General features: G+C 54.1%; 1 protein-coding gene across 2 annotated transcripts; it reads left to right on the top strand.

Annotated features, from left to right (window-relative positions):
• Positions 1-706: 706 nt before the first annotated feature.
• UBE2I (ubiquitin conjugating enzyme E2 I) lies at positions 707-16,694 on the top strand. 2 transcript variants are annotated; one of them, XM_036279292.1, is made up of 7 exons: positions 707-766; positions 4,217-4,292; positions 4,480-4,563; positions 5,750-5,822; positions 11,400-11,509; positions 11,609-11,688; positions 14,694-15,319. In XM_036279292.1, exons 2-7 carry the CDS (start codon positions 4,227-4,229, stop codon positions 14,755-14,757), a joined length of 477 nt encoding a protein of 158 aa, XP_036135185.1. In that variant the 5' UTR covers positions 707-766; positions 4,217-4,226; the 3' UTR covers positions 14,758-15,319. The 2 variants fall into 2 exon arrangements, with proteins under 2 accessions (XP_036135185.1, XP_036135186.1); XM_036279293.1 differs by lacking the exon at positions 4,480-4,563 and having other exon boundaries at positions 14,694-16,694.
• The last annotated feature ends 8,938 nt before the right edge of the window (positions 16,695-25,632 follow it).

Raw genomic sequence — 25,632 nt, 5'->3', positions numbered from 1 at the left:
AAGGAATCGTGTTGCCTTTAGGTAGAGAACTTATCCAATAGACAAGGGAGATGGATGCTAGCTTATGCTGATTTGCTTGTGACTTGTTGGGTTGTTTAGGGGTGAATTGTGTGTACTGTTGTATCTTTGGTGAGTCTCCGGGTTTGGGACCTTGCTTCAGAAATAGCCTGGGGTCCTTGGAGGTTTGTCCAGAAAGAACCGGAAGTGCAGCATGGGCAGAGGGTGTCCAGAGGCAGGGTTCTTGCATCAGGCAAAGTGAATGCCTTCCCCCTTAGTGGGTTTACATTTGGATGGAAAAGTCCTGTCCAGGGCTTCTTATTCACTCAGTTTCATCCTGGGCAAACCTTTGGGGTCAAAATACCCTCACCCATTTTGCAGATGAGGAAGTTGAGGTTGAGGGAGATGAACAGCTTGCCACACTCAAAAGCCTGTAAGTAGCTCTGAAGTCTCGGCTTTCAACCAGCAAAACTGATCTGAGAAGGGTGTGTTCAAGGGCAGACCTTCCAAATAAGCCTGGAGAACCCAGCCTTTGTCTTACAGGCTGTCTCTAGTAGTTCATAGATACATCTTTGTATCTACAGCTTTGCTACTCTTTCAGTGCTTGTCTGTTGGGGAAGGCAAAGTCAGTTTTAAGTGGGATTCTGAATGAGCACTTCTCCTGTGTAATTAAAATGTAACAAATTGGCTGCTTTCTCCTGGACTCCAGAAGGCCACCAGGAGTGGAAGCACCATCTTGAAGACCAGGTGTCTGCCTGGGACAGTGCAGGTAAGCACCTGTAGCTCTTTTTCCTGATGGTGGAAAGGATCTTATTGGTGCTGGGTCTGGTCCATTGGCACCCAGGAGGAGGGGGCTGTAGGAGCTCCTGTGGGACCTCCCCTCATTAACCTTTCATACCTGGAACAACAGCTAAGCAGTAGGACAGGGCCTTTGTGGGCAGCTTTGTGCGGTCTTCAGGGCAGAAGAGGCAAGGTCCTGACATAGGGTCAGCAGGCAGGCAGGCTGCACTTGGGATCACCCTGCTGGCCTCTCCCCCAGCCCAGCCCCTCTGGAGCCCTCTGAGCATTGTGTGACCCTACCCAGTGTCCCTGGTTCCTGGGTGTCCAGAGCTGGCCTGGGCTTCAGAAACCTGTTTTGATGCCTTGCTAGGGACCTTATGCCTCACTTAAATAACCACTTACTACTGGTTAGCTTGTCTTTGGTCACTGAACTTCTGTGTTAGTTAATTCAGCAGAAGTGTCCTGCCAGCCTGTGCTGTCTGCTTTGCCATGGCCAGGGATGAGGGAACTGCCCTCTGGGTGCCCTGTTGGTTGGGGAAGCCAATGGTCAGGGGCAGTAGTTTGGAGGCTAACATGTGCTGTGCCCTCAAGCCTGGAGGTGGGGATGGGAAGGGCATTTCCACTGGGTTGGGGATAGCATTGGGTCGTGCCATTTAGAAGAACCAGTTGAAGTGAAGGATTTAGACTTAGAAATCGAGAACTGTCAGACGTCGGGGCTGCCACTCCAGCCTCCCGACCAGTCATCACTGTCATTGCCCACTTCTGAGAGAAGCTGGCTGGTATGCTCTTCTGCCCCACCCCCCTGCAGGCTCCTATGTCCCTCGTGCAAGCCCACCCTTTCCACTCTCCTCTGGCCCTCCAGGCTGTTTTCCTGATCTGTGCTGCCTGGAATAGTCTCCTGCCAGATTGCTGCAGGCTGTGCTCGGTGGTCACCTGGCCACTATTTAAAAGCAGGTGCCTCTCATCCCCATAGTCCAGCTTTCCATGTCCAGGCACCTAGCACTTCCTAGCACGGGACTTCTTCACCTGTGAGTGCTTTGGGGCAGCATCCTGGCAGGCTCTTTAAGAGCACCTCAGTGGTTTAGTCAAACCCTCCGGAGAAGAAATGGCCAGACCAGAGCTCTGGGATTGTGTGGTGCAGTGAGCAGTTCTACTGTTGTTAATCTGTTTTGGACTTGATCTTGAGGTCCAGTAAGGTTGAAAGGTGCATTCTGGGGTCAGAGTGCTAGAGCTAGGGACCACAGTCCAATGTGGTACATCTGTCACCTGTCGCCCTTGACTGGAGGGTTTTGATTTTTTACCCTCACTTTTCTAATGATGACACAAGCATATCTGTTTCTTGAAATCGTACCACATCCAGTTGGTCTGGCAATTTATAGTAACTCACCCAGTGTCCTGAGACCTGGGCTCCTAGGTGGCGTTGGAGGCAGCGGTGCTTTTCTGCAATGGTAGTTGCAGACCCTTTCTCCTCCTGTGCCTACTTCTTGGAAGAACAGTTGTCTAAGAGCTGCCCAAAACCCATAGCACTGGGACCCGCCCAGAGTTACTGACTCCACGGTGGCTTCCAGGGCTTGGGAATGTGCATTTGGTGTCTGCTATTGAACTGTTGGCCTGACTTAACACCTTTGCACAAACAGTGTGAGCCCGAAGGGACAGAGCAGGGCAGCCAGGTGGTGTGGATGTTAGGGTGAAGAGTGCGATTTGGATTGGTGGGGTGAGGAGGTTGAGGTAGTAGTAGTTACAGGGCTAAAGGGGGCTGCAGCAAGAGGGAAAATAGCCCTGCCACCCACCCACCAGAGTCAGAAGACCACGTGGGTTTGTGTTGAGGCTCTGGCTTCAATGGGCAGGTTACTCTCCATCTCCCTTCCTGTCTCCAGAACAGGCTCGTGTGGAGGCTGGGCTGGAAAGCATGGCTGCTGTCAAGTGTTGTCCTTGCTGGAAATGTGTTTTTCCATACAGGGTTAAGAACCCTGTTGGAGTTGGGGAGGGCACTCCACATTGTACTCAGGAACTTGAAATGCTGAACCTTTGGATATTTGTCCCCTGGCTTCAGTATAAACGTGAAGACTTGGGGAAGCTGCCGATCATCATTTGTCTTGTTTTAAAGCCTTGTTTGTGATAAATACGTGTACTTAATTCAGGGTATCTTCAGTATTTCCATGGATTTTGAAGACTGATAAGCATATTTAGGTTCAAGTTCTCCAGCAGGTTTTGTGACCATGTCATCTCTGCATCTGCCTTCTCATGGGAAGCTGAAGGTGGGCTTACAATTCAATGCCCTGCGGTCTGTTCTGGTGTGTCAGGCACCTTCTAGAGATGCTGCTTTATCTGAGGGCTTCAGGTGCTAGTTTGAACAGATAGCAGGGGTGGGGAACCTTTTTTCTGCTAAGCGTCATTTGGACATTTATAACATCATTCATGGGCCATACAGAATTATCAGCCTAAAAGTTAGCCTGCCATATTTGGTCAGGCTAATTTGGTGGTGCGTGTGATAGTTGGCATTGATTTCATAAGGCCTGTGGGCCAGACGTTCCCCACCCATGAAAGGCGCTAAGCCTTGAGGGTCTGTGGTCCAGGCCTGCTGAGGTCTTCCCGCTCTTGCCTGATGCTCCCGAGTTGTTCTTGGGCTCTGCTAGCCTGTTTCTCTTTTGTTGACTTTCCCAAAGTAAATGGGAGACAGGCCCTGATCCATTAGTTGTTTGTGAAGTGCCAGGGTGGGGCTATAAGATGAAAAAGTGGAAGGGGTAGAGGAAGGAGCCCAGAACTCTGGTGACATGTGGGTCTGTTGGATGCTAGGTCCAGGTAAGCTGTCTCTGGGCTTGTCCACAATGCAGCTGAGCTGCCATCCACCCTGGCCTTCAAGAATAAGGGTCATCCTGGCTAGACCTGAATCTGAATTCCGAGCCCTGGTTCCAAGCTGGGGGCCTCACATTGCCCCACATCCCTGCACCTGCAGAGGGAAGTGATTCATCCCTGCCCTTCTCAGCTCTCAGGCTAGCGCTCTGGGTATCCCCACCTGGTCCTGTCTTTCCTGTGTAGTTCGATGGTAGAACTGGATCCCTGTGACTGATGTGGGGGGTGCAGGGGTTGCCAGATGTCTGCTGGGTGTGCACAGCATCCCTCCCTGCGCAGCACCTGGTACTGCTATGACCCAGGCCTGGCTTCACCTCTCTGAGCCCCTGTGTCACCATGAAATGGAGGCTGAGGGAGTGTGCTGTTGAGCCTAGGCAACTGGCTGGGGTCACCCATGAGGGCCTGATGCCAGTCCAAACTCTGGCTAGGGCAGCTTTCTAAGAGCAAGAATGGTCGCTGCGGGCCACGTGAGAGCCTTCACTTACCCACTTCTTGGAAACCAGTGTGCTTACTGGGCAGGTGTGAGAGGGAACAGGCGGAAGGAACCGGGTTTTCCTCCTGATTGCATCTCTGCTGTCTCTTTCAGGACTTTGAATATGTCGGGGATCGCCCTCAGCAGACTTGCCCAGGAGAGGAAAGCTTGGAGAAAAGACCACCCATTTGTAAGGAAAGCTTTATTTCTTCATGTAGCACAGTGGATCATCTCCCCCTGATGACACCGCCCAGTCCCTACAGATGAGGCCCAATTGTGAGCCCTGCGCTGCCGGGCCGGGGGTGGAACAGGGTTCCTGTGAGCGGCTAACACCGGCTGCCACAGCACTTACGTGCTTGTGTGTGGTTTTCTCTCAGGGTTTTGTGGCTGTCCCAACAAAAAACCCCGACGGCACGATGAACCTCATGAACTGGGAGTGCGCCATTCCAGGGAAGAAAGGGGTAAGAAGCGCCCATGTTTGTGTGGGGCGGACTGTTGGAAACGCTTCGACCCTTCAGAAGGACTTGGGTTCAAGTGTGCATAACGTGTGACGATCACACAGGCCCAGGGGACATGAAATGGTGGGGCGGGGTTAGGGTGACATGTGACACCACCCCACCCAGAGTAGTTTTAATTCTGAAAGAAGGAGCTGAGCTGTGGCAGGGGTAGTGGTTCCAGTCCCTGTTGCATCTTGGGGAGCAAAAGGAGTCTTGGAGACAGAATGGAGAAGGGTTCGGAGGTGCCATAAGAGCCTTCGGGTTTGTCCTTCTGGATGTGCTGAGGCTAGAGCAGCCCAGACACAGCAGTGCTCCTCCTGGGTTGGTTGCAAATCCCTGGTGCGGGGGGCAGGCATTGTCCACCTGTAATGGCTGCGGGGGGCCCCATGTGTCCTTCACACAGCCAACAGTCCTCCCAAGGTGGTGCCTCCTGGGCTCCCCTGAGTGTGCCTGGGCCCGTTAGAACCAGTGCGCTTGAGGCATTAGAGTGAGGGTGTCCAGCAACCCCGCGTACTGGACTCCAAGGAAGGAGGAGACCCCTGAGGTGTTTGGGATGTGCTGAGGCCTCATCACCTCCACTTCCTCCCACCATGGTCTTTCATGAGAATCTGCTGTGCTCAGCCTCGGTGCTTCCTGACAAGTCTTTGCCTGCACTGAGCTGGCAGGATTAGGACTTTGTCCACAAGAACGTGGTCTGAGTTTGCTTCAACTGAGCCTCTGTTGAAGGCCCAGCATGTACCCCAGCCTCCACTGAGCCTATACATGGCCCCTCAAATTAGGGTGAAGCTGGTGGGCTGTAGCCATCTCCCTCCCAATTGGGAAGGACTGTTGGACAGGAGTGAGGAGGCTGCCCAAGGACAGGAAGCACCTGAAGGAAGGGGTCAGCACTTGAGCTCACTTAAATCATCACCACAGCTGCTCAGGTGCAGACCCTAATCCCCAACCCAGGGTTGGAGGGGACTGCCGCCATGGGCCTCCTATCTGTTCAACTCCAGGGAAGACTCTTTCCCACGGGTCCTCTGGGCTCATGGATGTCCCACTAGTCTTGTGGGGACACTTGGGGCTGTGTAGCAGTAGCATACCCCTCCTCCTCCTGGGCCCTTGCAGCAACAGGAGGCACTCACCTAATCACAGCTTCATTTCCCAACAGACCCCTTGGGAAGGAGGCTTGTTTAAACTACGGATGCTCTTCAAAGATGACTATCCATCATCACCTCCGAAATGTAAGTACAACAGAGTTCTCAAAAGCTGGCTTTGACCGCACTCTGGCAAAGATCTGAGTCATCTCCGGGGTGTTGTTATTTCATACTCTGCTTCCCAAGCGATGGCCCGGCATTCTGTTCCCTGTGGCTGTGTCACACTGATCCCTATGGTTGTCTGTGGATCAGAGTGTTTCTAGCCCCAGGGTGGGAGATGCACCTAACAGACCAAGCCTCGGGTCTCAACTCGACAACTGGGAAGCTCCCAGGCCCTAGAGAGAATGTTCCTGAGATCCATGTGAGGCCCCCGAACCCTTAGTGCTGTCAGGAATGAAGCCACCACCATTCAAAACCTTACTTCTCAGGATTTTGTTTGCTGTGACTGCATCTGCAGCCTGGATGGATGGATAGCACAATTAAGCCTCCAGAGAAGGCAGCAGGAAGGAAGGGCCAAGGCCGTGCTTAAAACTGCTGCAGCTAGACCCCCATGATGCAGTTTAACAAAACTTAGGACAGAATCTCTCCCCCTTGGCAGCTGCAAATGAACAAATGCTGCCCATGGCTGGTTAATTGAATGAGTTGACATGCACCCCAGTGTGTCAGAAAGTGCCTGACACATGGGAAGGCAAGACGGCATGTAACTTAGCACTTGTGGTTGGTGATTTAGAGATAGAAGTATGTTTTTCATTAAAATAACATCTAGCTGAAGACTTGTTTAAATTACCAATTCATAGAATAACTATTGGGATAGAGACGTTTCATTTGGGGTAGTTCTTTGCTGTTTGAGTTTTTTGTGTGCCATGTGTAGGTATGACTTTAAGAAGTGAGATAAGGCCCAGGCCGGTTTGGCTCAGTTAGAACGTCGGCCTATAGACCAGAGAGTCCCAGACTCAGTTCCCGCTAAGGGCATGTACCTCAGTTGCAGTTTGTCCCCGGCCCTGGTTGGGGTTGTGTGGGTGGCAACCACTCGATGTGTCTCTCTCACATCGATGTTTTTCTCTCTTCCTCCCTCTCTCCCTCTCTTTCCCTCCTGCTCTATTTGAAGATGGGTGCAAAAATGTCCTCGAGTGAGGTTTAAAAAAAAAAAGGAAATGAGATAAGCCCTGACCAGTTTGGCTCAACAGTTAGAGCCTTGGCCCAAGGACCGAAGGGTCTCAGGTTATATTCCCTACCTGGGTTGCATGTTCAATCCTTGGCCCCAGTCGGGTCATGCAGGAGGCAGGCAATGGATGTTTCTTTCTCCTCTTCCCCTCCCCCGTCCCACTCTATTTTAAAATCAATGGAAAATATCCTTGGGTGAGGATTAACCATACAAAAGAAGAAGAAATGAGATCAATTGTAGCTGCTTTCATCACGTCTGTAACATTGTATTGGAATTCCAAGCAAATGCAGCAAGGTAGGAAAAAGAAATCCCAGCAGAAAAATGGGAAAGGAAGACTTAGGCCATAGACCATCTTTCTCTAAGCCTGTTTTTAAGATTACTAAATAAAAGGTTACATAGAAAAACCCTTTTTGCCCTGGCCAGTTTGGCTCAGCGGTTGAGCATCAGCCTGCGGACCAGAGAGTCCCGGGTTCAGTTCCCACTAGGGGCATGTACCACCAAAAAAAAAAGAGAAAAGAAAAACCCTTTCTCAGCCCTGGCCAGTTTTGCTCAGTGGTTAGAGCATTAGCCTGTGGACCAGAGAGTCCTGGGTTCAGTTCCCGCTAAGGGCACATACCCTGGTTGCAGTTTGTCCCCGGCCCCGGTTGGGGTTGTATGGGTGGCAGCCACTTGATGTGTGTGTCTCTCTCTCTCTTTTCCTCTCTCCCCCTCCCCACTGTATCTGAAGATAAATGCAAAAATGTCCTCGGGTGAGGATAAAATAAAATAACCCTTTTTCCTACAATTGCAACAAATGAAAGTTTTGAAACTATACTCTATATACTAGCATCATGTACCTTGGAATAAATCCAACAAAAGACATTTAAGACCTCTGTACCGAAAACTAAAGGTTTCTGAGAGAATGAAGAACGGCGTAAATAACTGGCAAGATGGGCTGTGTTTCTGGACTGGAAGAAACACTATTACAAAGGTGTCAGTTCTCTCCAAGCTGATCTACAAATTCAGTGTAATCCCAATCAGAATCCAAGCAGATTTTTGTGGAAATTGTCATACCAGTGCTGAGAATGGCCATGGCCCTCAGGGTTCTAGGAGGGGAGGATGGGAGGCTTGGGTTGGGGCTCCTTGGGTAAAAAGTACCCAGACCCATTAGCAGGATGGGCAAGACATGAATCAAATTGATACCTGCTATAGAAACATACTAGATGAAACGCAGAGCAGAGTCCAGAAAAGTGCAGGTGTGCAGTGGCATGGTTTATGAGAGGTGACGCTGCAATGCATGGGGAGAGGATGACTGATGCATGGACTGGGACAACCTGTCCCAGTGGGAAACTAGAGAACTCAGTGTTCCCCCATAGATCAAAGCCGCATGGATTGTGATGCCCAGTGGGAACGTGGGTGGGACAGTACAGCTCTCAGAGGAAGACAAGGAATGTCCCCATGACTTGGTTAGGCAAAGCTTTCTTAACCAGGGAAGCATGAAAAGTGATTTCCCCCAGAGGGGAAAATGATCAATTGGACTAACTGAAATTAAGATCATCTCTTCAAAAGACACCACTGAGCCTGGCCAGTTTGCTTAGCGGTTAGAGCATCGGCCTGCAGTTCAGAGAGAACTGGGTTCGGTTCCCGCTAAGGGCACGTGCCTCTGTTGCAGTTTGTCCCCGGCCCTGGTTGGTCATATGCGGATGGCAGCCGCTCGATGTGTCCCTTTCATATCGATGTTTCTCTCTCCCTCTCTCTCCCTCCCACTCTACCTAACAAAAAAATGGAAGAATGTCCTCGGGTGAGGATTAAAAATAAAAATAAAGACACCACTGAGCGTGGCCAGTCTGGATCAGTGGTTAGAGTGTCATCCCACAGGCCAAAGAGTTGTGGGTTCAATTCTGGTCAAGGGCACGTACCTTGTGGTTCGGTCCCCAGCCCTGGTTGGGGTCGTGCAGGAGGCAGCCAGTTGATGTGTCTATCTCACATCGATGGCCCACACACACACCCCCATCTGAAGACAAAAGGAAAAAATGTGCTCGGGTGAGGATTAAAAATAAATGAATAAACAAAAGACACCACTGAGAGTGAAGAGGAGAATATTATATCTATATATTGGTACTTATCCTGAATATATCAAGAGCATCTACAAATCAATAGGAAAAAGGCAAACAAGTACTTGGTGGAACAAGCCCCTTGCGAGAAGTTCTACTCCTGGCCAGTCAGCATTGAAAGAGATGCCTAACTTCTTTACTGGAAATTACAAGTTGAACCGCAGAGTGCAGGCAGGTGCCGGGGAAGGCTGCAGAGCAGCGGGGCTCTCAGATACGCGCTAGGGAAAGGGGATTTTGAACACTTCTTTTGGAAAGCTGTCTGCCATGTCTGTTGAAGTTAAACTTATCCCTACCCGAGGACCCAGCTGTTCCATTCAAGTAAATATTCAACAGAAAGTACATTCATGTGTTCACCAAAAGAGCATGTTTATGACAGCCCCGTCTGTAAGAGCCAAGAGCTGGAGAAAACCCAAGTGTCCGTTCACAATAAAATGGATAAATAAGTGCAGCAGCAAAAGTGAAGGATCTACAAATATACAGCATGAATTAATCTCCCAAACATGATGTTGAGTGGATGGAGCCAGACACAGAGGAGTTTATGCTGGAGTCCTTTTATCAAGGTCAACACTAGGCCACAGGGTGAATGGTGTGAGAAGTCAGGAGGCTGACTTCATGTGGAAGAAAGCCAGGCAGACAGGAAAGGGGCTGAAGGGCTAGGAGGGTGCTAGTATTAATCATTGGTACACTTTTCTAGCTAGGAAACAAGATTGATAAATCAGATTAAATTAAAATTAGGAACTCTGTTCACCAAATGTACAATTTAAAAAAAAAAAGGTGCCCTGCCAGTTTGCCTCAGTGGTTAGCACGTCAGCACTCAGACCAAAGGGTTGCAGGTTCAATGCCTGGTCAGGGTCATACAGGAGGCAGCCTGTCAATGTCTCTCTCTCCCCTTCTCTCCCTCCCTCCCACTCTATCTAAAAATCAATGGGAAAATATTCTTGGATAAGGATTAGCCCAAAAAAAGCACAAAGGCAAACTGAGAGTGGGAGAAGATATTTGCAAGACATGTAATTGACAAAAGGTTTGTGTCCAGAATATGTAAAGAGTTCCTCCAAGTCAATAAGAGACAACCCAGTAGAAAAATGTGCAAGGTATTTGAACAAGAACTTCTCCAAAGAAGTAGCTGGTTCATCCCAGTAAATGAAAGGTGCTCACCCTCAGTGATCATCAGGGAAATGCCGCTTAGAGCTATGAGGCAACCATGGTTCATTTAACAATGACTGAAGTCCTCAACTGACAACACCAGGTGTTTGCAAAACTGTGAAGCAGTGAGGTGTAAGTGGGTACAGCCACTTTGGAAACTGGCGGTATCTGTTCACGTTCAACACAGACACCCTGTGATCCAGCATTTCCACATGGAAATGCACACGTGTGCACCAGACCTCACATCCAGGAACGATCAGGGCTTTATTTGTGTTCACTCAAATGTGCACCTGCAGTGCAGTGGGCAAGTCACAGGGCAGCCAGTCTCCCAGTGGGTGCTGTGCAGCAACAGGAGTAACTGCCACTGCCGGTGAGGATACGTGACCCCTGGTGCAGAGCGGGGAGATCCTCGTGCGCTCTGCCCAGTTTAAGACATCCCGCTAGGGATTGCAGGTAGGCTGGTGGGCCGCTGGAGGGGGTGGTGTCTGAAGAGTTTTCTGGGAAGCTGTTGATAGTGGATGTATTTTTTGGTCAGGCTGTACTAGACTTGCTACACTTTTCTAGGTATAATTAATGTTTAAAAATAAAGAGAAAGGGAAAGAGTACCCAGAAAAAAAAGATAAGAAATATGCTAAAATGTCAGCTGTGGTTAATGATCCTTTGGTGGGGCTCATGGCAATTTTTTTCCTACTCTTTATATTTTCAAACTTTTTACCTTTTTTTTAAGAAAACCTTTTTTAAAAGAACGCACTTGGGGTCCTAAAAAAGCCTCTGTTTTTGAAGCAAAATGAGCTGCTTTGAACATGGCCACTTATTTGGAAGGACCGTGACTGCTTCCTTGGGACCCTCTTCACCTGCTGCAGCAGCCCCTTCCCACCTTCCCGGTCCAGACGGGCTGGGAGGCTGCCTGGGTTCCGCTCTGCCGGCCCACTGGGCTCTGCCTCTGAGTCCATCGGGGAGGCACGCTTGCCTCTCCCGCCTCTTCCCGCCTCCTCCCACCTCCTCCTGCCTCAGGCCAGTTTTGTTTTTATAAACAATTTTTTCAGAATTGAGAGAGCTTGCCAGTCCTGGAGTGTATTGCAATGTGAGCGCGATGCCTCGGTCAAGTTGTCCATGTGTGTTGATGGCGTGCGTGCCTGTGACCCACAGCCCCGTCTGCTGTGGTATCACAGTGCAGAGTAGAAGGGGATGTCATCAGGACAGGACATTGTTCTGTAGGACAACTGCCACCAAAACACATTTCCTTTCTTCCATGTGGTCCAGGCAAATTTGAACCACCATTATTTCACCCGAATGTGTACCCTTCAGGCACTGTGTGCCTGTCCATCCTCGAGGAAGACAAGGACTGGAGGCCAGCCATCACGATTAAGCAGGTATGCCTCATGAGGGCCTCGCCTCGACCTTCCTTCGGGACCAGAGTTTGCCTTTTGAACTGCTGACCTCCCACCTTGCTTTGTTTTTCTCTCACACAGATCTTGTTAGGAATACAAGAACTTCTAAATGAACCAAATATCCAAGATCCAGCTCAAGCAGAGGCCTACACAATTTACTGGTTAGTAGCAATCTGGCCCCGCTTTCCATGACCTCTCGTCAGCTTGCGCGGCCTTCCCTGGAAGTCTAGTCTGGGCTGCCTGTAGAAAGGGGAGCAGTAAGTGAGCTGTGGGTGGATGGGTAGTCCTGACCCGCCCAGCAGCCTGCGAGGGTGGCCTACACAAGCTCATGTGGCTGCTGGGGTCAGTGCTGCAAAGGGGGGCTGTGAGGTGGCCAGGGAGGCATCCAAGGATGAGCTGCATGTGTAAAGGGCCAGTGGTGGCAAGAATGGGTGATCAAGGCTGGTGTAGCCAGAGCGATGGTAGGAGTTGGCAGGAGGCAGAGTCAGATGATAGGGGCTCCTGATGACCACTTTGCCCCTGATGGGCTATGGCCAGGCAAACCCTGTGCCTCCAGGGGCCCAGTTCCGCTCAGAGGGAAGGGTGTGGACACTGGGGGAAGAAACCACAGACCTCCCATCTCTGCCCTCTTTGGCCCAGCTTGGGTATGGCAGCTCTGAGGGGCATGGTTCAGTAGGGGAGCGGTACTCCTGACTTGCTTGGTCACCTGGGTGCTGTGGGAGGAGGGCCTTATACAACTTTAGTGTAAGCAATGGAGCTAAACCTGGCATGTGGCTGGGTGGACAGTGGGGAAGACCCTGGCCTAGTTCCTAGCCAGCCTCCCAGGCTGGTGTGGGCAGGATGTTATGCCAGGTTGGCAGCTCTGACCCCTAATGCTCCACTTACCTATGTTCAGAAACCTGGGGCCTAAGGGCCTGACCCACAGGGAGACGCTGGGCCGTGGCTTGTTCCTTACAAGGGGGAGTTTCTGGAATTGCTACAAGTTGGAGGGTAGGCTGTTCTGAGCCGCCGGAGTGGCCTGAGTACATCTGAAGAGAAGTGCCAGCTTGCAAGAGATGCATTTCTCCCCCCGAAAATGGCTGGGGGTGCCCTCTGGTGGCTGAGAGTGACTAGGTGCTCCTGGGCAGCGACTGAGGTCCACTTCCTCCTAGCCCTTGGGCTGGGTGCCCCTGCTTCAGCCTTTAATCCTGCCTTTTTCATGAGGCGTCCAGCAGAGGAGTCACTGTGAGTGATTGCAGCGGAGCCTGCCTTGAATTTACTTGTGTCTCGTTGGCTGCTGTGCATCAGCAGCTCTGGGAGATGAGCCCTCAAATACCTCGACCATTGAGCAGGGTGCTGTGTAGTTTCACTGCAACATCTGCCTGCATCAGGGCCCCGTCAGCCTACGCCTCTTTGTAAGTAGGGCCACTTGGGTCCGTGCTGCCTGAGCTGAACCACTCGATAGACCACATGGCCCACAAAGCCAAGATGTCTTCTTGCTGTCCGCGAGGGCACTTGCCAGTCCTGGAGTGTGTTGCGGTGTGGGTGTGGTGCCTTGAGCGAGTTGTCCATGTATCTCGATGGCGTGCCTGCGGCCCGCAGCCCTGTCTGCTGTGACCCTCGCTGTTTAGTTGCAGTATTGCGGTGTTCGTGGCAGGGGTTCAGAGAGTCACTGCTGTATGCCAGTGGGTGCTCCTGGTTGTGTGCTCCCCACCTGTAGGACTGGAGCATCTTCCATGTACCCTGGGCTCCTTATGTGCTAAATGGCGTCATACAATACTTCACAGGAATGAGACATTATTTTTCCTGTAAGCATCCATTCTAACAGCACCTTTTGTGAAACATGCTTGATCTGTTTTTTCAGATCTCTTGGTTCATGTTTTTGGAAGGTCATGGGGCGTGTCCTACACTGGCAGGTGCCCCATTGCTCTAGGGCAGACACCCTGTGCCCGGCCTCGCTTGGTAGATGGCTGGGCTGGGCTGCCTCTGCTATTGCTTTCAGCTCCTGGGGCCCTCCTAGCTTGCTGCCTCCCGCTGGGGGTCTGGGCCCTTGGCCAGGTGGGAGCCCAGGAGCGCAGACTGCCCGCAGCGTGGCCTGGCGGTGGAAGCTTGTACTCTGCTCTTCACTCTTGGCTCTTGGCCAGGCATGGTGCTGACACTGGCCTCCTGGGACTGGTGTGCGCCTGGGCACCGTGCCAGCTTAGGGCAGGTTCAAGGCAAGTTTCCGACTCTCCTGGTGCTGGCATTGCATCCTTTCCCCAGAGAGGCTAGAGAGAGGAGGGCTTGGGGCACCAGGGCCTGTTGTCTGCACTGGGCAGCGGTGAGGGAAATTCTTTTGGTGGCCCCTCTGTACCTCGAACCTGGGCCTGCTCGTGGGCTGGGACCAGTGCTCTGAAAGGCCACACTTGTTGAGAGCATAGCTTGGAAGGAACCCTGGCTTTCTTATGAAGGTATGAGTACCCCGAGTGCATTCACTGCACCTGAGCTCCGAGGAGGCTTCCTCACCAGCTCCTGAGGTATTTGATGAGACTTCTGACTTAGTGTGTCAAGGAGCACTGTTCGTAAACATCATCATGTACTCACAGGCGTCGGGGTCACATTGATCCCCTGGTAGCAGCTGGTCTCTGATGGCGCGTTTGCAGCCCACCCTGGCCTAGGGCCGTGCCCGCCAGCCCCCTTTTCCTTGGCAGCACATCTCACACTGGAGTCCCAGCTGAGGTCCTCCCCCAACCACCAGGAAGCTGCTTCCTACCTCTGCACCTTCACACGCAAGACTTAAAGAGTCCCGTGGGAAGACTCACCATATGTCTGGGGTTTTTGTTGTTGTTGCTGTTTTTGTTTTTTTGATAGAATGGAAGGGACGAGGAGAGAGAGAGAGAGAGAGAGAGGGAGGGAGGGAGAAACATTGATGTGAGAGAGACACATTGATTGGTTGTCATCCATACGAGCCCAGCTGGGGCCGGGGATCAAACCTGCAACCCTTCATTCTGAGGGCTGACACTCACCGCTGAGCCAAACTGGCCGGGCTGTGTGTCTGTTTTTGAAGGCTGGATGTGCAATCCACATTTTCTCTCCAAAGTGACTAATGTTGTTTCAAACAGGAGAGAGAGAAAACTGCTGGTCACTGGTTAGATTGTGAACTTCTGGCCCAAGCTATTCTAACGTGTCTCTCTCTTGACCTCCTCAGCCAAAACAGAGTGGAATATGAGAAAAGGGTTCGAGCACAAGCCAAGAAGTTTGCACCCTCATAAGCAGCGACCTGCGGCAACATCAAAAGGAAGGGATTGGTTTGGCAAGAACTTGTTTACAACATTTGCAGATCTAGCATCGCTCGATACAATTACTAGTCACCTAGGGGAGGTGGGCGGGCGCCATTTTCCATTTCCGCCACTGGTACACAGTTCTCCACTTGCTGAATTGCCCAGTTTTTCATACAGGGTCTCTTCCTTCAGTCTTTTGTATTTTTGATTGTTATGTAAAACTTGCTTTTATTTTAATATTGATGTCAGTATTTCAACTGCTGTAAAATCATAAACTTTTATACTTCTACGAGTCCCTGAGGAGCTAGTTCCCTTTGCTCGCGGGTGCAGGCTGCTTCCCACTGTCAGAGCTATGCGTAGCCTCAGCTGGCTGTACAAAAAGCAATCAGCCTGTCCCCTGCCCTGCGCCTCTGTCCTCTGCAGAACCCGGGTTGTGTTGCTATGAGCCTCAGATCCAAAGTCAGCCAGCCTCTTGTTTCCGCATCACTTCCTTTGTGTTTATATGGCGTTTTGTCTGTGTTGCTGTTTAGAGTAAATAAACTGTTTATATAAAGGTTTTTGTTGCATTATCGTCATTAAAAGTGTGAGGAGGCAGCCCCAGGGTGTGTCTCCCCACCCCCTTCCACAGCTGCAGGCCCCACAGAGCACCGTCCTCGGCCCCAGCACGTCTCGTTGCCCAACTGGGTCCTACGTGCAGTTGTCCTGGTCCTTTGTGAAGTAGTGCTGTGTACAGAGATGGTGTGTGTCCAGGGTTTCTGTCCCCCTGCCTGGTTCTTCAGGCTGTAGAGCACTAGAGTTCAGATCTGGTCAAGTTGGAACTGCTGTCAAGACCCTTCTAAAGTGTGTGCTGCCGGCGCATCAGGAGGAGGGAATGCCTGGACCCAGGCCGGGTGCTGAGCCAGGGCACGGAGCTCCTCACATCTGGCACCGCCCTTGGGCTTCTGCATGTAGCATCCTGGCCCTCCCACGCTCACCGCGTCAGCCCCCACCCCTGGGTACAGGCAGTCTCGGGCACGGGGACACCCCTAGAGAGCAGTCCGCGGGCCACTGTCGCATGTACTCTGTCTCCTGAAGTATTCTGAACCTGGTTGCGCAAGGAGGCCGCTCTCAGAAGGAACCCTGGAACCTGAGCCCGCAGCAGGGCACAGGAGCTGGCTGCCCGTTCTGTCGGAGCAGTCCTGGGTCCCGGCTCAGCGGGGAGGTGTAGATGGAGACAGGACGTGACGGAAGGGGACCTGGCCTCTGGGTCCCAGTGAACACAGCTGACCACCCTGAGGTCTCTTGTCAGAACCAGCTTGCCTGTGGCTCTGGCATGCAGACCGAGGTGGGTGTGGTCCCCAAATGGTGAGGAGCACAAGGAGGGCTGGTCATCTGGGCCCTGGCCTGGAAGAGGTACCTCTGTTTACCCCAGAAATGTGGCCCCTCCTCTGACAGCATGGCCCGAGGGCCCAGTGCCTTGTTCACCTGCTTAGCTGGACGTCTGTTGGGTTGCTGAGCTCTGAGCTCTCAGTTTGATGTTCATGATTCTTTCTCATGCAGAGGGCCTTACTCGGGGGGTTCAGTGGGTCGTGTGTGTATAGCCCCTCCCAGAATGTCTTATTTTGTAATGACTGAACTACACTTAGTAATAGTTACACATGTATATGGTTAATATATATGGAAATGCAATATATTTTCTAGTTAAAGCATTCTAAAGTAATCGATGTTTCTAGCACATTGTCGTGACTTTGGCTAATGAAATGTCCTTTTGTGCCACAGTTCTTGGCTTAACAAAGATGTGAATCTTGTAACAGGAGAACTATGAAATGTGATCATTCTGTTTCTACTGTAAGGGAAGAGAGTGTGTTCCCAGCATGAGGCGCCTAATTAGTGAGGAATTGTGGGCAATAGATTAACCACTGTATCTAAGAATCCTCTAATTAAAACATTTCCACAAACTGCTGCCTGCAGGGTGTGTCCTTTTCCTGCCCCCCTCCCGCACAGGCACCCCCTGCTCGCTGTCGCTGTGCCCAGGGAGTTCAGGCCTCCTTTCCACAGCCTCCAGTGGCCCGGGGGTGGGGGTGATGTCCCCTGGAACCGCATTCAGATCCCCCTTCTGTGTCCTCTAAGACCTGGCATGGGCAGGCAGGGCTGGCACACATCCTGTGCTGGCCACTGGCCTTACCCTACATCTTCCAGCCCTGCTGGGGCCTGAGGTTGTTCTCATCACCTAGCAGGGTCTTCTCAGGGAGCAGGACGCCATCCTCACAGCCAGGGTGCACACAGGCGCTCAGTTCAGAGCCTGATGGGGGCTTGGCGTGGCTATTACATGGGTACAGAGCAAGGAGCCTGACCACAGTCGGGTGGGATAGCTAGCCCTCAGCCTCCCGTCTCCCCAGGAGTGGGTGCTCAGGGGCCCAAGTCATCTCCTGGCCAGGCTGTGGATCTTGCCCTCCCTGGACCGTCCTAGCTGGGCCAGTGCCGTGTCCTCACACCTGTCTGCTCGCACAGGCCACCTCGCTCCCTGACGTGCCGGCCAAGGCTTCTCACATCAGGTTCTGCCATGAGCAGCCTCCAGTTTGAGGTTAGGATGACAAGTTGGCAGGGTGGAGGCCCAGCATTGACCTGGGCTGGCTTGAACAGGTCTGAGTCAGCTTCAGCTGGGAGGCCTGCAGAGCGCCTGTGCAGTACATGCCCCGGCCAGCCCACCGCTGAGTGGGGGTGTCCTGCCAGGGCCCAGGAGTCTCAGAGCCTTCCAGATGCGGTGACCCCATCTGCAGGGTCTGTGGGCCCCATGGGGATGGAGCACCAGGGTCCCATCTACTCTACTGCCCCCAGGCCCCACAACTGGCTTCAGCAGTTTGGCCCAAAGACTCCAGCATTAGGAGGCCGTTTTCCCTGAGCTCCTAGAAGAAAGTAACGAGGAAGCAGCAAAGTCCCAGAGCACAGGCCTGGGTTCTCCCTCTTGGGCTCTGCCCTCCCAGGTGCCCACCACCCCTTCCTCCAGGATGCCCTCCTAACGAGGGGTCAGCTGAGTGCTCGTGCTGCCCCTTCCATGCCTCCAAGAAGAAAGGAATCGGGCTGCCAGAGCCAGGGACGGGGCATCTCAGCCCTCGACTGCAGAGAACGATGCCGGTTCTGTGGAGGAGCCGTCCGCCTGCAGCTGATACTGCCCTGGCCCCACAGTGGTGAGTGGGGGGCGCTCTCGCCGCAGGCGGCCTTGACACACCTGCCTCTGGGCCAGAAGCTGACGGAGGCCAGTGGACAGAATGGATGGCGATCTGCTTCCATGTCCCTGGCCTGGCACGGACTCCGTATGTGCAAGTACTGGCAACAGGACCCCCCGAGCTGGTGACTGCACCCCAGGAAACAGCATCTCAGGCCAAGGGCCATCTGGGCCACAACCCCCCCACCTCGAGCCACCAATGCTGGCAGAACTACCCAGCGTGGCGCAGCACAGACAGTGGGACAGATTCCTGCAGTCCTCAGGGTCATACAGCCCGGGCAGGCAGGAACCCTTGCCCAAGTCCCATGGCCCACCCCCTTTTCCTGCCTCTGTCCTGGACAGGTGGTGGGGTTCAGAGGGTGGTGGGAAGAGCCTGACCGCTAGAAAGCTAGGCCTGCAATTCCAAGGGCTGCCACCAGAGGGTGTGATCTCTACATTATTAAAACCTGGCCGGTGTGGCTCACTGGTTACAGTGTTCGCCTGCGCACGGAAGCGTCGTGAGTTCAATTCCCACTCAAGGGCACATACCTGAGTTGCAGGTTCGATTCCCAGTCCTGGTTGAGGTGCGTGTAGGAGGCAACCAATCAATGTGTGTCTCTCACATCAACCTCTCTTCCTCTGTTCCACAATCTCTAAAAATCAATGGAAAAAAATATCCTCAGGTGAGGATTAACAAACAAACAAAAAAAGGTTGTAGAAGAAAAAAAATATCCGGCCAGTGTGGCTCAGTGGATTGAGAGTCCTCCCCGACAGGGCACTTGCCTGGGTTGCAGGCTCGACCCCCAGTGGGGAGCACGCAGGAGGCAGCTGATTGACGTATCTCTCTCACATCGATGTTTCTCTCTCTCCCTTCCTCTCTAAAAAATCGATTTAAAATATTTTTTAAAAGAACCTGCAGTGGCGGAGTGGACTCACTGAGGTGTTTTCATCTCCTGTGCCATTCTTCCCCTGCTCAGCCTTCAGAGTGCTTATCCAGAGCCTGGTGTTTTTCTCCTGGTCCTAAGGAGGAAAAGCCACACCACCCCGCCCCCACACCTGCCAGGCCCTTTTCTTTTAGAAGCCCAGAGAGTGTGAACTCCACCGTCCCACCAGCTCCACAGAGCCCTGACCTCCTCTGGGCAGAATGTCTTGTGCCCTAACGCCTGCTGTGACATATGCTTGCCCACACACTTCCCCTCACCACCTCCAAATCGGCAATTGGCTCTGCTGCTCAGGACCGCTGTCTGGGGTCTGAGGCAGAGGGGCCAGGGTGACACTGCAGAGCAGGGTCTGGGACACAGGCAGGAGTGGAGTGGTTTCCTCCCTTCTCACTCCTGGCTGTGGGATCAACAGATCAGCTTCCATCCCCAACTTTCCGAGGTGGAAACATTCCCCTCCCCAGGTCTCTGGAGGTAGTTCTGCAGTCCCCATCCCTGTAGACGGGAGGAGCGCTCGGTGGCGGACACCAACCAGCACGTACACTGCTGAGATCACCCGCAGAGGTTTCCCAGCCACCCCCAGGATGGGCACTGCTGTTTTACAAACCGGGAATACTGAAGCCCAAGACATCAGAGGGGAGCCATGAGGAAGGGATCTGGGGCAGAGGGGCCAGGGTGACATTGACTCAGGTGGGCCTGACTCCAGTCACAGAACCGGTCATGAAAATGAAGGGATCAGGCACCAATGGGACCATGGCTCCAGCCCCTGGAAGTGTGTGTGAAGGGAAGTCCCGGGGATCATCTTTTCCAGGGAAAGTCTCAGGGCTGGGCTTGGGACTCAGCCTGTTGCTGTGTGGCCCTAGATAAGCCCTTCCCCCTCTCTGAGCCTCACTTTGCCTATCTAAAGAGAAGGGTGAAGTCTCCAGGGGCCTCCTGCCAAAAGGCTAGTTAATTAGTTTCTGGGCTGGTGCCTCTGATGCCACTGGCCCCATCCCTGGCTCCGCCAGGATATGGGTGGATGCAGCAAGCAGGGGCCACCTCCCCTAGCAGCAGCCCCTCCTAACTTCCTGTTTACAGCAGCTGCACAGTCCTTCCTCCCAAGCCTTTGTGATCACCATGGCAACCAGACTGGTGATTGTTCCAACAGGTTGGCAGAACCTGACCCAAAACTGCAAGAGTGGGGGCACCAGCTCCAAGATCCTGGCTCAGGACCTGCCAGTCCCCCAAGAAAGGACAAACTGCCCCCATCCTGATTGCCATCCCCTTCGGAAGGAAACCAAGTGCAGCTGGTGGCATGGGGTCCAGGCCCCCTCCCCTGCTTCCATGACTCATCTCTGTCCCAAGCAGTTGCGTATCCTGAACAGCTTCTGCCCTCATTTGCCTGGCTGTGCTGGGCCAGGTAGGAAATAGGGCCAAGGGAGCAGAGCTTCTAGGAAAACCTAACTTGCAGTGCTGTCCCCCAACCCTGCAACCCTGCAGTGCAATCTCTAACCCCCTGCAGTGCTGCCTCACACACACTCACACACACACACACACACACACACACACACACACACGGTAGTTCTTTGTCTCATCCTGCAAGGACAGGGCATATGGCGGCACAGATGTGAGTCTGGATCTGAAAGCTGAGACAGGTGGTAGCCCCATCAGAGTGGTGTCCTCTCCATCCCCATGTAAGGGGGGAAGCACTCTAAGTGGGCAATTCACCAAAAGGCACAGTAGCTATGGCTGGTGCCTCCCTGCGTGGAGCTATATTCTAGAGCCCTGTTACTCCAGCCTTTGGCCCTCCCTGCCCCCTGCCCTTCCCAGAAAGAACCGTTCTTGCCTCTGGGCCTGACCTGTAGTGGATTCCAGGCTTGTCTTTCTGTCCTTTGGGGTGAAAACTCCAAATCTTGGTCTGATCTCCAAGGACAAGGTGCTCTGAGGGTCCAGCAGAATCGGCCAGACAGGGCTGGGGTCCAGGGATCCTGTGCACCTTGGGAACAGAACCTCTGCACCAGCCCATGTTCTCCAAGTTTGAGCCCAGGAGGCCCAGGCAGCACCTGGAGCTTTGTAGCAATGAAGATGGTCAGCCCCAACCCAGACTTTTGGAATCAGTAGGCTTGGGGTGGGCCAGCAATTTGTGTTAAGGTCTACAGGTGGCCACAGTCAAGTTTCAGAATGCTGCACGGATGTGGAGTGGGGAGGTCAGACAGCATCGAGAAAGTGGGCTGGGAAATATGCTGGTAGGGTCCAGCTCAGGCCCTGGGGTTCCATAGACTGTGTGACCAGGTTCATGGCCCACCGTGTGGTGTCTGGGGCCTCATCTGGACCATAGGGATGATCACCCCAAAAGGTAAGCAGGGTTGTCATGGGGCATCCTGAGTTGATGACTGCAGCACCTCTCCTCCCGGATGTGGCCTCTGCCCCATTAGGACCGAGGTGGTGAAGTCCCCAGCTCCAGGTTGACACAAGGGGTAGCGCTGGGCTGGGAGGATGACGCCGGAGGTGGCTGCATAGCCCTTCCCAAAAAAGTCCCTTGTTCGGTTTCTGCGACTCTGGATTCTCTGGGCCCCCGGGAGGGGGTCCTGACGCAGAGCCGATCCAGCTCCTGTGTTTGCATCCACCTGTGGATTGGTTCACTGACAGCTCTGAGCCCCGACCCCCGGGGAAGGGAGCCCCCTGGCCAGGCACTGGGGGCTCAAGGACCCTCGCCCGGCCCGGCTCACTGCTGGGGGCGCGCGGGGGTGGGCCCATAGGGGCGGGGCGAGCAGGCCAGGTCCCGCCCCTGCCCCCACCCCCCCCGCCGCAGCCGCGGTGGGTCAGCTGCGCTCAGTCGTCCGCGCGTCTGGCTGCGAGCGGTCGCTGTTCAGGGCGTCCGGGAGTCCGTGCGAGAGGGGCGCCCGCAGGACCCCATCCCCACCCGCGCCAAGCCCACGGTGAGTGCTGTGACTCCGTCCCGCGCCGTCGAAGCTCTGCCGGACGGACCTGGGACGCCGCCCCCTTCAGCGCCTGCGTGTGTACCCCTCGGCGGCACTGGGAGGCCCCCAGGCGGAGGGCCTCGGGAGGTCGCAAAGACGCGCCCCCAGCCCCGGGGAAACTGAGGCTAGTGCGTGCTCCGAGGAGCGGGTCTCCGGCATTTTTAACCGCGCCCCGCTGTGCGCCCTCCCCTAGGAGCGCAGGAGTGGGTGGGGGTCGGGATTTTGGGGGGGGGGGCTGGTCAATCTGCCGCGGGATGGGGGGGCGTCGGGGCCAAAGACCCTGAAGACGCTTTTCGGTGTTTCCCAGGGAACCCACCCGGGAGGAAGATGCCCCCAGCACACTGTCCCTCCCACCCTCCTCCGGTCCTGTCCTCGTAGGACCCTGGCCTCCCAGAAATCCGTGTCAGTAAAAGCCCTGCCCATCCCTTCCACCTACCGCAGGGGTCTAGTGGGGATTAAAAATATACACACTCACCTGACTATCTTCCGATCTTCCTGGACCACCCACCCTCTCCTGGGGGAAAGACCCCTACGGACTGGCGGAGGCCCGGGCTCCCCTGGGGAGCACAGAGGAGGGGTGGGAAGGACGGGGTGTCAGTGAGAGAAGTGGGGGGAGGAACGTTGCATGGAGAACCTTGCGTGGAAATAGGTGAGTAAGGACAGGTAAGAGGGGACCTCAAAGGAAGAAGGAACTCACCGAGGTAAAATCATTTTTCACTTGTTAATTCCAGAAGCATCCAGCTAGCCCTTGACAGCTGGTCTCAGGCTTCATGGAGCTCTAAGAGCACCTACAGAGCTGGTTATAATACTCCCAGGCCCCTCCCCCAAGGACTAGGTTGGGATGAGACCCCAGGAATCAGCATTTGTAGTGGGCATTGTGCAGGGCAGCACTGGCTGGGAAGTCAGCGAGGCCAGGGAGTGATGGGAGCCAGAAATCAATGAAAAAGAGTGAAGGGGGCAGCAGGGGCCAGGTGGGGACCAGGCTGGGAAGGGAAGACCAAGGAGATGGCATGGAGAACTAGCACCTGAGGCCAGACATCCTGCCACACCCAGGGCAGCATCAGTGGACCCTACCACCAAGTTGCCAGTGACCTAATTTCAGTAAAAGGGGCATCCCAGCGTACTGAAGGTTTTATTCACTACAAGGGTGCCCAGCTAGCCACTGGGGACATGACTAGAGAGACTGATCTGGCTTTTTGGTTCAGCTCAGCGGTCCCAGACTTACCTGCCTCAACCACCTGAGGAGACAGCCTGGCCTAGAGCCCTGGGTTTGAATCCTGGCTCTGGGCAAGTCACCCCAGTCTTGGGCTGTAAAATGGACATCCACTTTGCAGAACTGTCATTTCCCATTCAACCTGGGGACAGCCAGGGGACAAAGCAGACCTGACCATTTTGGCTTGGCCCCAGTGCCGACACGGCTGGCCTCAGTTTGCTTGTTGGGCCAGTGGGAGCTGTGATTCTGACCCTGGTGGCTGGGCAGTAGCAGGGATGTTCTGTGTTGCTGTCCAGGCCCAGGAGGTTTGGAGACAGGGACAGCTTGGGAAGGAGTCCCATTGGGGCCTATCAAACAGGTAGAGGACCCCTGTAGCTCTCTGCCCCATGTGGGCCGAGGGGCCCTGGCAGCCAGTGAGTGCTTCCTGGGGGGATGGCCACAGGCCCACAGTTGATGACAGCTCTGAGTGAGATGCTGGCTGGCTCCCAGGGCCAAGGCAGTTGGGTGCCACAGGTTATCAACTGCGCAGGCAGCCCAGGATTCCCTGGGGAACCCGGGGAGTTTCTGAGCATCCAGAATGAGCCATCATGCCCAGACACCCATGTCCACACACCACTATTGCCCCGATCTTGGCAGTGGGCTGAGGGAGTAGGGACGTACCAATCAGAAAAAGGTAGGCTGGCCACCTGGACCCTAGGACTCAGGGCGTGCAGGAGCTTAGTTGTTGGACACAGGAGCCAGGGAGACCTGGACTCCACCTCAGGCCACCTGCTGGCTCTGTGGCCTTGGGCGGTTTCCTAACCCCAGGGCCTCTGTCTCATCCAGATGAGGGGAACAGAGCAGCACCCCTCTCCAGGGATGAGCATTATCTGGTGAGATGTTTGAGGAAGATGCTGGTAGGGTGCGACCCCACCACTGCCTTGAACATTTGTTCTCACAGACACCTCTGCAGCTCAAGCCGCTGGGCTCCTGCGTCACATTTGTCTCTGAGATGTAGAGCCCCTGTAGCCCCTGTCACATGCAGACACAGCAGCTGGCGGTTGCCCTGGCAACAGCTCAAGCAGCGGCTGCTCCCCTGGCTTTGGGGGTTGCAGCGGAACAGCCCCTTCCACTCAGCCAGAGAGAAGAAGGGGACCTATGATGCCCAGCCCTTGGGGACCTCACCGTTGGCTGTAGGGTCAACAGCTTCTGGAAACATGTGCCCAAGCTGTGGAGACCCCCCCGGGGGGGGAAGGCTCCCAGGAGCAGGCACGATAGGTATGAAAGAGGCAGGGCCTCATTTCTGGTGACTGTAGGGGGACAAGCTGCTTGCCTCTCCTGTCTGGAGGTGGTGGCCTGAGTTGGTGGGGGTGTCTAGACCAAAACCAGCGGCCCTCGACTACCAGGAGACAGACAGACAGACAGCTGGGAGCAGGGACCTGGCTTGGCAACTTAGGCAACTTAGGCTCCTCCAGGTGCCAGGCGTGCGACGGTCCCACCTCTTCCAGCACAACTTAAGATTCTAAGGAAGAGGAAGCCGGTGCTTAACAGAGACTGTGCTTAACAGAGACGGTGCTTACGAGGCCATGATTCCTAAGCGTCAGCTGCGCCGGGGATGGCCTGGGCATGCAAGGCAGCGTGGTCTCACCTGGCATTCCCACCACTAACTAGGCTAGTAGCTTGATCTGGCTGAGTCCCCATTTCCTATTTTGTCAAGTTAATTTTTTTTTTTTTTTAATCCTCACCCGAGGACATTTTTCCATTTTTTGTTCAGGTAGAGTGGGAGGGAGAGAGAGGAACAGAGAGAGGGAGAGAAACATCGATGTGAAGGGACACATCGAGTGGTTGCCACCCGCACAACCGACCAGGGCCGGGGACAAACTGCAACCGAGGTAGGTGCCCTTAGCGGGAACCGAACCCGGGTCTCTCAGGACCGCAGGCTGACGCTCTAACCGCTGAGCCAAACCGGCCAGGGCCTATTTTGTCAAAATGACAGTAACCCCTGCCCAGGCTGATGTGCCTGGCCTGGAGGTGCCCTTACTACGTGGACAATTTCCCATCAGCAAGGAAGGGGACCAGGCAGGCAGTGCAGAGGCCCCGTGCTGCACGAAGGGGAGCCTGGTGTGTTCTGTGCACCAGGAACCAGCAAGCCTGGGCAGGGAGCTGAGGTGTGTGCACCTGGCAAGCAGAGGAGGCCTGGCAGGGGGTCTGCACTTTACCATGATGATTTCCAGGGGAAGCAAGGGGAACACCCTGGAGTTGGGGGGAGGCACAGGGCCGGTTGGTGCACAACCAGGGGAGAGGTGGGTGCCTGGCTGGGCAGTGCAGTGGAAGGGGTGGGCTCAAGGGCCAGATGTCATCCTGCCCTTCCTCTGGAGGTCTGCAGAGAACCCTGAGCTCCCTGGAGGAGACATGCCTGTGTCACCTGGAGCTGGGCCTTGTCCCCTGCTGCAGGCTGGCTGGGCAAGGGGAGCCTAGTGCCAGCAATGAGTAGAAGCAGTGAGGTTTCTGAGGAAGCCGGGACCCTGCCACCTGGACAGAAGGTGTCCCTGTTATTCAGAGGTGCCTGCTGCTGGGGTCACTGGTGACTTG

Source organism: Molossus molossus, unplaced genomic scaffold (genome assembly GCF_014108415.1).
Source record: "Molossus molossus isolate mMolMol1 unplaced genomic scaffold, mMolMol1.p scaffold_m16_p_3, whole genome shotgun sequence".
In the NCBI taxonomy this organism is placed as follows: Eukaryota; Metazoa; Chordata; class Mammalia; order Chiroptera; family Molossidae; genus Molossus; species Molossus molossus.
Note: the sequence above shows the minus strand (reverse complement) of the source record. Positions and strands in the feature narration are given on the sequence as shown.